Here is a 13,101-nt window from a genome sequence, read left to right as displayed (position 1 = left end):
GAGTACTTCGTGTAGCGGTCTACAAATTACGACTTTCTTCATTATGGCTGGTGATAGTTATAAACATTTCTGGGTGTCTTCAAGAAGGACATAAATACATGGTAAATAAGATATGAAACAAACGTTTTCTGTTACTTACAGTTGCTAAATTTCTGCCGTTGTTTAAAGAATAGTTATGCTTATTGATGGTTATGAGCAAAATATTTATAGTAACTCCGCACCTTTTGTAACCGAGAAAAACTCACTTTTGCGTGTTGTGTTAAAACAATATTGTAATTAAATAGAATGAGAGCTAGACTTCAAGACTACAGGGTGATAATCCAATAATTTACAAGCAAGAGCAAAGAACTGTTAAAGAGTTTCAATAGATATTTTATTGATACTCTGCAGTTTTGTCGACACTGTCATTTATAGTTATAAAAATAGTTATTTGAATTTGAAGTTAATTGGTCATTAATTTTTGCTGAATAAAATCGCTTCCACTCTGTAATGCGGTGGTATCAGACTGGAGAGCCATAAAGCTTGAATCCAAAGTCGACAGAGTTTTGGGTGAGGCAATAGACTCCAAGGGGTTTTAGATGAGGTAATCTATTGGCAAAAACTTTTTATCGGTAAAATAACTAATGTGAGGTACTGTTTTTCTAAATATTGGTCTGTCATCAGTGTCGTATAGCGTGATTCACGTAGCCCGTTCGTTAGAAAATTTGGGATTTTTCCAAATTGTTTTTAAATCAAAGTTGTTAGCCTGACATAACACACTACGCGTTAGATTACTCCGAATACAATTATTTGGAAAATTTCACTTGTGAAAATACCGAAAGTCAATGTAATCTTTATTTTTTGTTACTTATTAAGTTATCAATTCACAACGTCCATTGGTTAACAAATACTCATCATAGTTTCTGACATATACAGAGCGTTTGTTTTTAATGCGTAGCATAGGACTTTCACGTATAATTCTGTTAGTGCTTAAATAATTTCCTACTTAATTGACAAATTATATAACCTGAATTAAAAATAATAATACTCAAAACAATATGTTACTCACAAAATATCAAGACCTGCAATTTTTCAGATTGCAACTACCTACATGTTTGATGCCAGAAATGAATGAAAAATCGAATTGTAGGTTCACTCTTGAGTTTTGTGGGATTTAAACTGTGATGCCTACGCTGTGCTGAAGGTGTTGGGTGCCATTTTAAATATACTCTGTATCATGTACTAATTCGGATGAGTTAGGCTTCAATCGAAATGGTATTAAAAACTGGGTTCTAGTGCATTGTCCATAATACCGTTCGATGCAATAATGCATGTCGACATGTCGTTAGAGCGAATACTCCCACAACATAATGTTACCGGTAATAGGTGTGTGAATATCTGCAAGACAAACTTCTCAGTGACGGAATCCTAGTTTTAGGTCGTTAGATTGTAGCAATTAAAATTAAAGCGAGGTCAGGAACTTTATGAGTCGGTAAGGCTGAGGTTCTACAGTCAATCCTAGCTGCGGGCTAGCTTAGTTTCTTCTTAATGTAATCTTATAGTTTTTTTATATTATTAAAGAACGGGAAAAATACTTTCCTCTAGAGAAATGTATATGTTTATTTTCTACGACTGTAAGGAATAGAATTTTCGAATTGGATTTTAACAGTTTATAGCTGTCACCCAGCGTTCATTCATGCTAAAGTTGTAGGCAGGAAATTGTTGTTCTTTGTGTTTTTCGGTATATTGGTAAAATGCGCTGAGAAACAATGAAATTCCTTTTAAGGCGATGTATCACGTTTCCATATGATATAAATCATAATATTTCGCAAATAAATGCAGTTTTGTGTCAGCCTGACACATTGGATCATTTTGGTATTTTTGACGAAGATGGCTCTGGACCGTCGTCATGGTTGAAAACATGAAAACAATTCAATCGTTCGAGCAATCGTGAATCTTCGTTCGCAGTCGTGTCGAAGGTCTCTGGGTCAGGTCGAAAATGATGATCGAGCCGATATTTCCGAATTAAGCTCGAAAATACTTATTCAGAAATGTATCATGAAGTTTGGACGTAATCACGAGTTACCTTTTTCAATACGTTTTTATTTTTAATTGTTGTATTTCTCAAATTATAAATTAATATAGTTACTGTTCTCGGGACAAGATTTGGAACTGTAGGGGCCCCTGGACAAGGAATTATAGCGGCCCCTGTGCCCTACACCCACATTTGTAATGTATTATAGAGTTAAATTTTTTTAACTCTATGATGCATGCATGGTCAGAACATCAGAAATTTTCATTCGACCATGTCTGAATAATTTGACAAATTTATAACATTCTTAGCGCCTAAAAGCGTCAATTAGTTGCAGGGTTAGTGCGCTTGTAATAGAATGTTGTATAATATTCGTGTATAAAACACTTTGTTGCAGGTCGTATTTTGCAATATACGAGGTGTTATTTAAGTACGTGGTCAAACTTCAAGGGATAAGTCTTTAAATGATTCTGAGACGAAAAGTTTGTATAAAAACCAGTGGCGCCTAAATAACAATAATAACTATAAATAACACTGTCAAATTTCAATAACATCGGTTAAAGGATTATTAAGGTTTTTACGAAAAAACGATTTTTTAAGACACCCTGTATCTTGAAAACGAAGCGTTACCGGACCTAGGTTTACGTAAACTTTTCGTCTTAGAATCGCCCAAAGAATCCCCCCTTGAAGTTTGGCCACGTACTTAAATAACGCTCTGTAATGCGCGCGCCTTAAACGTCTTTTTTACTTATTTATATTATAAAATGCTATTATAATTTTCTAGAATACATTCCGTTAAGGCGGTCCAATGCCCACAAACATTTTCTCTTAAATGGTGAACCCTGTGACTAATTATTAATTTCAGCAAAGAAAGCCAACCCTGTAGTTAATAAGGGATGTTAGAATTATATAATGTGTGAAGCGAATGTCCGATTTGCGGTGAGATGCGGGGGTCGGTCGACGACCGTGGCGCGAATGTCATTCTATTATAACTGTCCGCGATCTGGCTGCTTCTGGGAAGCCGCAACCGCATTCTTAGCATGCCGAAGCGATGGAGTCGCTGGCTTAGTTGCCTACCGACTTAGGGATGGGCTATCGCACTAATCATCGCAACACATTTTACGACCCATCATCGACCACCTTCGATTAGATCCCCCCTGAATCGGCGATGCGCAGAGCTCCCTGAGCACCATTGACTTGGCCCTTATTGGTGGTGTTTTTATTGTCGAAAAATAAATGCCCGAAAAGAGTGAAGGCTTTCTCCGGTTTTTTTTGGACCACCAAACACGGCCAGGCAGCATCAGACAAGAAAGAACGCGAGAAAAACGCGCCTCGAGCCCAAAGAAAACCGACATCCAATTACAATTCAAAAATTATAACGGAAGTGATCGTCTTTAAGCTGAAACGTGCAAGAATGCTGCGAGCAAACACTGAGAACGACGTGGAGGTTTACGGGTGCCAGTGGCGGTACTTGATCTTGACGGAATACTGGGTTTGCTGGATTGAGATGGTGCAGACTAGTTGTTATCAAAATTGGGCCTTCTGTTGTAGTATGCGAGGAAAACCCTCATTGAGCCTGAATGGGTTTTGCCCTAATGGCGAGTTTTAAGAAGATATTCACGAGTTAAACCGACAAAAAAAACTTCAAAGTGTTCTTAGGGTTGTGTTGTGGCCGACATTTGCACTTCATATTATGTATTATAAACAATATACTTATATACATGTTTTTCAACACGTCTTATGGCTTTCTCCCGAGATTTCTATTCCTTTGTAACACCACATCTTCCATTCCCAAAGCTCTATCTGTGTCAGGTATTCTGCTTTTGTATATTCAAAACATTTTCACTGACTATTTATTATTACAGTGAAAATGCAATAAATATGGTATAGAGTAAAGGTCAATTTATGATTCCCACTAAGTCATTGAATTACCATTAAGACAAGAGTTATTTATGTAATTTAGTACGTAATGTTAGGTTTTATGAGACGAATCAGTTTATGACCGAGCAAGCTTGCGAGCAAGTCCATAAATGGATGAATCGAATAAAATCTCACACATAGGTAATACATACAACGTTTTATGTCTGTTTTCCTTTTAATTTACTAGTAATGTTAATTTTAAGTAAAAATTAAAATACCTCCAAAAAATCTTAATCACCTGATAACAGACACTTATTGACTGGCCATTGTCAGTTCCAAGTCAGTAAACATACATATTGCCTACTTTATTCTACTAAAATATAGCTTTACTGTACTAGGCCCATAATGAATCAGCTTAGAGCCGCAAAACAGTACCATAAAGAACCCTTTATAATCACATCAGACATTAATGAAATTAAAGGACTCATTTTTATATGTATTTTTTCTAGGTTTCCTTTAGTTTTATTAGTGGCAGATTTCAATTAATATCATTAGGCAATGTATGTTTTTATTAGGTCATCTTATCCGAAGAATCAGTATTTTAATACAATTAGAGAAATGCATCGAGATAAACATTGTTTATTTAATATTGTCGGTAAAACTTTAAATAATCATGTATTTAAGATTTAAAAGTCAACCAATTAGGTTTTTTTTTCATAATTTTTAACGAATTTGTCAACGCTTGCTGTCTCAAAACCCAAGTCAAATACACGCATGACATTAATTTGATACTTTTCATTTTTTACTATAACCGTTTTTGAGCTCTTCGAAAAAAAAACACACAAATAATTAATAGTGTTTCTACTTCGGGGTTCGAATGATTCCAGTATACTGGCTTTAAATGTAAATACTATTTATTAACTCAACAAATAAATACAACTACTATTCACCAACTAATAGCTCACTAATAAATCACTATTTTACGACCAAACATACAACCGCTTCGTTTTTTATCCTATATCAGTCTTAGAGTTCCTCTCTCTTAGCTTCTACATGTTGCTAAAGATTCTATGGCTAGAAGATACCACAATTTTCTTACAAACTTGTAAGACTTACATAAAAGAACACAATAAATTACTGCTTTGAGCGCGCCGCCACGACAAACCCTTTTTTGCCTCTGTCTTTTACCTGCGGGGACCTTCACGCCAGTCGTAACACTGCTCTCCTCTTAAAACTATTCGTCCCAAACAGATAGACCTCCATGGTATCTCGTGACCTGTCCAGATGAATAACTTTCACCTTTGTTTTGGGAGTCAGCTGGATCCTGGAGACCATGTCATTAATCTTTTTTAATGACCATGTAATGTACCGGTATGTTACGCCTATGTATGTACATCACCATTCTCAAAAACGTGTTGCCTTGTATAATAAAACTTTCACCCTTTTTTTTAGGAACTAGAGTTTAAGTACAACCACGTTTCGTTAACTCGGTATAAATGCAACACTACAATAAAAGGTCAATCTCGCTATTCAACTAAATGTGAGACTTTAAAAAGGGAAATAATAAATTAACCAATAATTATTTCTTATCAGTAGCACATTTATGTGTGTTAGCCCTCAGTTTTAATAATTAAAAACCTTGCTAAACTTTCAAAATTTTTCTTGATTCAATTGTCACGTTTACATGTACTTCATTCACCGAGTTCTTCATTTTTGTAGACCTGAGTGAAATGCATTATTGCAACAATGTTACTTCCTAAGTTCCTAAGTTTCTGAGTTTGCTGTTCCAAGATCCATTACAACTGTATTAAGGGCCTTGCGGGTTGGACAGTTGCACGAACTCACCTTCCTGGACACCACAGAAGTGTCACATCTTGCTTTAGTTCGATCACTGATGATCTTCAATTTGTTTCTGACTTGTCTATGCACATAGTTTAATTTCCTCTAAATCATAAATAGTTTATAAAGAGCTCCAAGTTGACCATATTATCTAGTATTCAATTTTGCCAGGGTAGCTTGATGGATGGAACCACAATACACCATTAATAGGAGAGATAGATGTCGGTTCCCGTCACGCTGATGAACTACTTCCATTTTTGACACATATTGTTTCATTGTCCGGTTAGAACTCTCTACCATTGCATCCGACTGTAGATGTAAGGAAGTTGTTCTTGTTTTGCGAATTCCGAGAAGTTCCATGACCTGAAAACTGCCACTTCAAAATTACGGTCTTGGTCTGAGTGAATTTCGAGAGGGACTTCTACACAAGAATTCGTTTACCATAATACACTAGAGTGCAAAATTAATCGGACACTTAAATTTTTCCAGAAAACAAGCATTAAAAGAATATTTACAATGTTACTAGTTGAAAATTTAATAAAATTGAATATTGGGAAGTTAAAATTTTTCATGCAGTAAGAAAAAATAGAAAGAAGGGAAATGGAAACAACATTACAAAAAAAAGAAGAAAGTCTACAAATCTGCTAACAAGAAAAAAAACATTTTTTCATATAAAAATTTTCTAAATAAACAATATGTTTAGTGACGTATATTATTTCCGCAAGCTCTAATCACGGACTGCATGCGATTAAATATGTTACGGATTTACGAGGTAAAGTTTTACTGAGGGGTTTGCTCCCATTCGTCGTGAATTGTTTGTTCTGTCATTTATGAATTAAAATTCAGTATGATTACGACGAACACGTCTGCTCAGTATAGCCCATGAATGTTCTGTCAGGTTCAAGTCTGGACATCTCGGGGGCCATAGCAATAAAGGAATACCAACTTCATCTATATCCGTTTGCGTTGTCCTTGTAGTCTGTGGACAAGCATTATCATACATGAAACAAAAATTTTCATCGACAAATGACGCAAATGGAACTACATGTTCTTCCAAACACTATTCAATGTATCGTTCAACATTTAAATTACCACCACGGATTGTGACAAATTTTTTATGTGCCTCTAAGGAAATGCCTACCCACATCATTACGCCACCACCGTTAAATTGAACTCTAACGAAAAAACAACATTCTGCAAAACATTCACGAGCTCTTCTCTAAAATATATTTCGCCCCTCAGAAAAATATCGGTTAAACCTGGATTCATCCGTGGAAAGTACTTCACTCCATTCTTTAGTCCCCTAATGAAAATGTTCACGAGGTAACTGTAAACGCCGGTGATCTGCAGCCAATAGAGGTCCCGTGGCACGACTTCTGGTATTTATTCTAGATTCATTTAAGCGTCTACGAACTGTATAAACGGAAACAGTGTTTCTATGGATCTCATTTAATCGTTAGATAAATGCTGGAGGTGACAATGTGCGGTCGCTTAACACCTGCACTCTGATGAAACAATTTTCAAGTAAACTTCTGGTTCTTGGTCTACCTTGTCCTGGTCTTCTGGTGAAATGTCCTGTTTTCCGGAATCGATGTAATTCATCCGATACAGTACTTCGATGAATTCCTAAGACATTTGTGATGTAACCAGTACTGCATCCATTATCTCACAAGGCAACATCTTGCGCTACTTGTTCAGGTGCCATAGTTTTTTTTATTGCAAGAATAAGAAACGCAAAATTCTATTTTTACTAGAAGCAAACTTGTTAAAATTCAAAAATGGTACAAGAACTTAGAATAATGTTGCTTAATTTAAGACGCTTTTTTCGGTCTCACTTTCAACAAACTCTAATGCTGTGAGTTTTTCTGGACTATACAGACAAAAGTAATGTAAACAAGTTGAAACAAGAAGAAACATTGTGGTTAATAAAATATAAACAAAATTTCAGAAACATTTTTTTATTGCAAAAAATATATAAAAATTTAACTGTCCGGTTAATTTTGCACTACATTAGTTACCTGTTGATTCGGTAGGGCGTAGGCTTTCGGCCATTTCGTTAAACAGTCTATGGCAACCAAAGAGTGTTTGTTGCCTACCTCAATCCATGGAAGTGGTCTTGCCACATGAGGTCTCCAATGGAGTACACATACGGTACTCACATACGGTATACTTTTTGTTGCATAACAGGCTTCGCATTTGCTGCACCAAAACTTCACGTTCTGACGACAATTCACCTAGTAGAATTGAATTTTAATTTTGACCAGAGTTGTTATAGAGCGTTGATCGCAGAAGAGTTTCGCCAAGGTGGGCTAGCGTTAACTAATTTAATTTCGGTTTTCTTTTGCTACGAACTTCCGCCACCTCCGCACCGATGTGTGTCGGCCTTTAAGGTTGCTGGGTGGGATTGTTACCTCCTTATTTCATTTCTTCTTTGAACATTGGGCACACAGAACAGGAGTATGAATTACAGTGTTAAATTAGATCAAGACGTACATGGATGTCCACTTTTCGATACTTTTGCAGGGTATCCCTGTTATTATTGCAATTCGAGGCTCGGGGTTTTTGCAAACCTGTGTTCCTTTTTTGTAAAACAAACGATACATAAACATAACATACAATATATATAATAAACTGTACATATTCTGTAATCATCGGGTCGTTTGAGAAACACAGCAAAACCCTAGACCCATAATTTCAAAGTTCAATATGTGAGAAAATCGATTTTAAAATAATCCCAAGTCGTCTGGATCTCAAATGCCTAAACGACAGGAAGGCTCGTTATGGCCGACATCTGAAAAATGTAATAAAAACTTTTGTTATTATACCACACTAGTGACATTAGAACTTCTTCATGGACAAGTAATTTGTCTTTAATGTTCTATACTTTCTAGTTATAATCATCTACCTGTTATAATATGCCATTAGATACCTACATTAACAATATATTTCAATTCCCATGAGTTGCTTACAGTGTCAGTATTCCCCGGATGTCTTCAGAATTCAATATGCGCCAATCGTGGTTTAATTTCTTTCTATTGCTTATTGCAGAAGTTAACTCGCTGAATACCACTGAAGACCTGGACTACTTACTTCAAGGCATTGCAAATATCAGTGACATCAAGAATTTTGTAATACTTTCCAGATCAAAGTCCATGGACAATTACATTAAGAGTTTCCATCGGATTAAACCTACCATTATGCTAAATGTTATGGATAATGTCTGTAATAGTACCAGTTGTACATACATTAGAACAAAGGAAGACTGGCTTGGCAACTATTTGAATTTGTTCTTTCTGTTCTTAAACGTACTTGAAGAATTTGAAAGGGTGCTCGAGCGAGTGATCTTACTCGATTTCTGGAAAAGCAGATTTAAGTATGTGGTTGTTGCAGGATTTGAAGAAAATCAAGTCAAAAGCTACTCTTTGCATGCTTTTAGAAAGTATTGGATCACAAATCTTGTTTTTACTGACTACAAATTTAAAGAGCTGAAAAGGTTTGTGTCATTAAGACGAAATTTGTAACTGCTTTATAGCCTTCACAGTCTCTATCGTGCCAATAAGTGAGAAATATTTTTCATGCAAATCCATTAATTTTCAATTAACCTGTTCAAACGCGCTACTTGAAGTGAAATCACAGTTGGGTTAAATGGCGTTCACTAGAATATCAGGGTGTTCTTTTAACAGCCCCTCGGACTCCCTTGAGTTTTCATATAATTTCATAAAGAAGTTAGTTAGTATGAGACTACTGAAGATGTATTTTAAAGTTAGTAACGACCCTACGGGGTGTCCCAAAAAGGCGGGGCGTTCTGAAGTGTAATTTTTTTATGGGACCCCTTGCATTTTTTTCACGTGATAGAATCCTCTCATGAACCTGTGTTATTTCTTAGTTTTTTTGCCTGAGATGCAGTAACTCGAAGCTATGACGTTTTAAAATAAATTTTACACATTCGCCGTGCCTCATAAAAAAATAATATCGCAATTAGCTTAAATTAGTTTTTAATCATTTTAGGATGAATTTTCATGTACGATTACCTTAGCAGGCACGAATACTCATTGAGTCAAAAATACATACAGGGTGTTCACAATAATAACTTTAATTTTTTCCTTTTAAACTTCAATTTTCAAATATGATACTGTGTTTTCTCTGACACAGGATGAAAGAAAATTCACTTTTATTCATTTTGGTATAAAATAATGTCATATTTAATTTTGTTTGTTTTACGTTTTAAGACCTCATTGACTTCCTGGCTCATTACTCTCACGCTAGGGCTTGAGTTTTCTACTACTGATAAAGTGATGTCCACTTCATTTTCATCTCTTCCGTTTCGAAAATATTGCGATAAAACCTCTCCAGATTTCCCCCTTTAAGGAATCCTAGCTCCTTTAAGAAGCAATTTTTGGGATATGTTTATAAAGCCTTTTTTATTATTTTAGTCATTAGAATCGCCTCTCAAAATATTTTGACTTTAATTCCGGACGCCCTATATGTTTTCTTAAAGTTAGATTATGTATTTTCAGGTACGACCCTTTCAGAGCTGTACTCATGTCAGACACAAACCCAAAAATTATTTTTCTGAACTCGGCCTATAATTTCTACGGCCATCCTTTGAGAATTCTAATGTTTCCAAATTTAATAGCGGTCTGGAATAGAACAGAATACATTGGTCGAGATGGGTATATAGCTTCAGAAATTGTCAGGCGATTGAATGCAACACCCAAATACTTACACACCAATATTAATAATTATGGTCTAGTACTACCCAACGGAACAATCACAGGGCTCTTAAAGAACCTATACCACAGAGAAGCAGATGCTGGCTTCAACACTAGGTTCATGTTTAATTTTATCCCCAATGAAGTAAGGATAAATATAATTGCTCTTCCGTACGTCAAATAAGATAAAAGATTTTAGATAGACGTGAGCTATCCGCATGATGAAGACGAAATAATAATTCTGCTTCCCATTGAATATCAAAACCGGAGAGCTGCATTTAGTTCCATAATACCGTGGTTCCAGAAAGCACTAGGAGGTTTACTTCTGCTAATTTTCTGCATTTATCTCTACTTTTACTCAGACCTGTCTCTAAGCGATCTCCTCTTGATTTCGTGCCAAATAGTCGGCGCTCAAAATGCTAATTTAGTGGCAATCAAATACTACCGCATGATGTTAATGGCCGTCGTGTTCTATTTCTTCATAATAATGGCAGTCTTCACCTCAAAATTTATTAGCATGTTGACCGTTCCAAAAGGTGAGCGGCAGCTATCCACAATCAAAGAAGTGTCATTGGGACCTTTTAAAGTCGCCGCAGAGTCGAATTGCAAACAAATACTGATTGCTTTCCGCGGAAAAGATGAGGACGATGTTGCAATGGACAGAATCCTCTCCAAGACCTCTTACTATTCCTCTGCAGATTTTTCAAAGGAACTTGCTAAATGTTCTACAGATACCGCGTTTATTAGTCTTTCAAAGCTGGCTTACTATTACGCGGATAAAGTCAAAGATAAGGATGGCTACAAAAATAAATGCTACTACACCGTAAAACAACCCATTGTACCAGTACGGGAAACATTTAGTTTCCCCAGTGGAACTCCTATTTTAGAAAGAGTGAATCACATTATCCAAACAATCATTGAATCGGGTTTATTTATGCATTGGGAAAAGATCGGAAAGCCAATTTATGAAGTGAAGAAGATTTTTCCTCCGCAAAAAATCAATTTGGACACATTAATGCCCATGTTAGAGATCTTAATTGTTGGATGGGTGGTTGATGTAATAGTGTTCTTGTTCGAGCTTAAGTTTTCACGTACCGTTTTGCCCTATGTGAATTGAAATGTTATGACAATTATTAATTGTTTAACAAAACAATAAAAGTCTTTGGTAGCCTTTTTCTTCAGCTCATGTAACATTACTGACTGAAAGTGGCTTTTTCCTGTGCCCGTTCTTCTCTTCACCCGGAAACCTACAACTTCATAATTGAAGTTGAGGATAAGGCAACAAAGCAGCAATCCAGATTTCAAATGACGTATAACTACAAAAGTTCATTCGGTCTACATAACACACACACATCCACCCAAACACACACACATACACATACAACATAAAGAGATCTCGTAAGTGAGTACTTAACGGCACATTAAAAATAATAATACCTAGTTCCAATTTTCCCTTTTAATAGACAAGATTATTAGAGGTCAAGTCCACGACGTAGGTATTTAAATAACGTAATTTACTTCTAATGGGCAAGGTCTACAACAAAATGCTTCTTCCTCTTGATAACCCCTCTCTTAAATTCCGTCCCATTACACTACATCAAGATTTATGCCCGTGGCTTAAACGATAATGGCTTCCGAGATCACACGATTGAGATGTCTTCCTCAACAGTCCGGAGGTTTTCTTAAGAAAAAAAAATGGGACATTCGAAAAAGTTTTCCTAGCTTGCAGCAGTCAGGCATAGCAGAAATTATTTATAAATATGTCTTTCTTGGAACTGTGTCGAAGAACAATTCCCTTATGCAAACGACACGGCCGCGTTAACATCCTGTTGCATATTTTCACACAGTTATTCCCGTTCTCCCAGCAGACCTAAATTTCTTGCCATTGACGTCCTTGATTAATTTTTCGAGCCTTTCAGGCCTGATTCCCGTTATTAAAGACCTAAAAAGCGTTCAAGTAAAGTATTTGAGAAGCATACTGCTGCTGTGCATTAAACGGACACGTTATTGTTTCCTATTTCGAACATTTGATACACTCTAAACAAGGAATTTGTATGTGCGACGCTGCCTTTGGTGCTATAAAACGATAGTATATGTGTGTGTACTCGTCTATGAAACCGTAGTTTAATGTACGTAAAGTGAAGTTTTTCCCAGAACAGCCATTTTACGGAAATTTGATAATTGAACATAGTTGCACGTATGGTGCTGGGCGTCGTCGTTGGCTCACGTTACTCGAAACGCCATAAAAATTATTTATATGCCTCTGGTAGTTATGCGATAGTGTTTGTTTGGGTGATACTTAGAGTAAAAGTTGGTATGTTCCACAATAAGACGTAAAAATTGTTGGAATTTAGGAGATAATAAGAGGTACAACTTAGAATGAAATAACTTTATTATCCAAAAAAGAAAAGAAATTAGAGAGGACCAAGAATCGTGTACGTCTTGTGGACGACAAATCTTCAGACTAAACTTATATATAGAACTAACTCTAAAAAGAAAAATATATAATCATAACTGCTACGTTCATAGGAAATCAATCCGTTTGTCTTTAGACGCCGCTAGAAAAACTGTTTATTATTAATTTGGATAACTTATGGTTGAGTATAGGATTTCAACAAAAATGAGGTGCTCATGTTTGAAGAAATCTGCTATTTTTTTCTAAATTAAGTAAACTGGAAT

The 13,101-nt window shown here is 35.9% G+C and overlaps 2 protein-coding genes across 2 annotated transcripts in view; both read left to right on the top strand.

Moving 5' to 3' along the window:
* The window catches only part of Zip48C (Zinc/iron regulated transporter-related protein 48C), a 67,211-nt gene that overhangs the window by 31,863 nt on the left and 22,247 nt on the right, over window positions 1-13,101 (top strand). The gene's annotated exons all lie outside the window — the stretch shown is intronic.
* LOC136412291 (uncharacterized) lies at window positions 8,716-11,687 on the top strand. The gene is made up of 5 exons (XM_066395321.1): window positions 8,716-9,203; window positions 9,370-9,522; window positions 10,228-10,567; window positions 10,622-11,530; window positions 11,592-11,687. The coding sequence occupies exons 1-5, from the start codon at window positions 8,716-8,718 to the stop codon at window positions 11,685-11,687; spliced, it is 1,986 nt and encodes a 661-aa protein (XP_066251418.1).

Source organism: Euwallacea similis, chromosome 11 (assembly GCF_039881205.1).
Source record: "Euwallacea similis isolate ESF13 chromosome 11, ESF131.1, whole genome shotgun sequence".
NCBI lineage: Eukaryota > Metazoa > Arthropoda > Insecta > Coleoptera > Curculionidae > Euwallacea > Euwallacea similis.
This window is presented reverse-complemented; position numbering and strand designations above follow the sequence as displayed.

Bases quoted from the DNA above. Each gene is read 5' to 3' on its own strand.
- LOC136412291 (XM_066395321.1), top strand. From the start codon at position 8,716: ATGCGCCAATCGTGGTTTAATTTCTTTCTATTGCTTATTGCAGAAGTT. The intron at 9,204-9,369 runs GTTTGTGTCATT...GGCGTTCACTAG, and splicing joins AAATTTAAAGAGCTGAAAAG to AATATCAGGGTGTTCTTTTA. The intron at 11,531-11,591 runs GTGAATTGAAAT...AGTCTTTGGTAG, and splicing joins CACGTACCGTTTTGCCCTAT to CCTTTTTCTTCAGCTCATGT.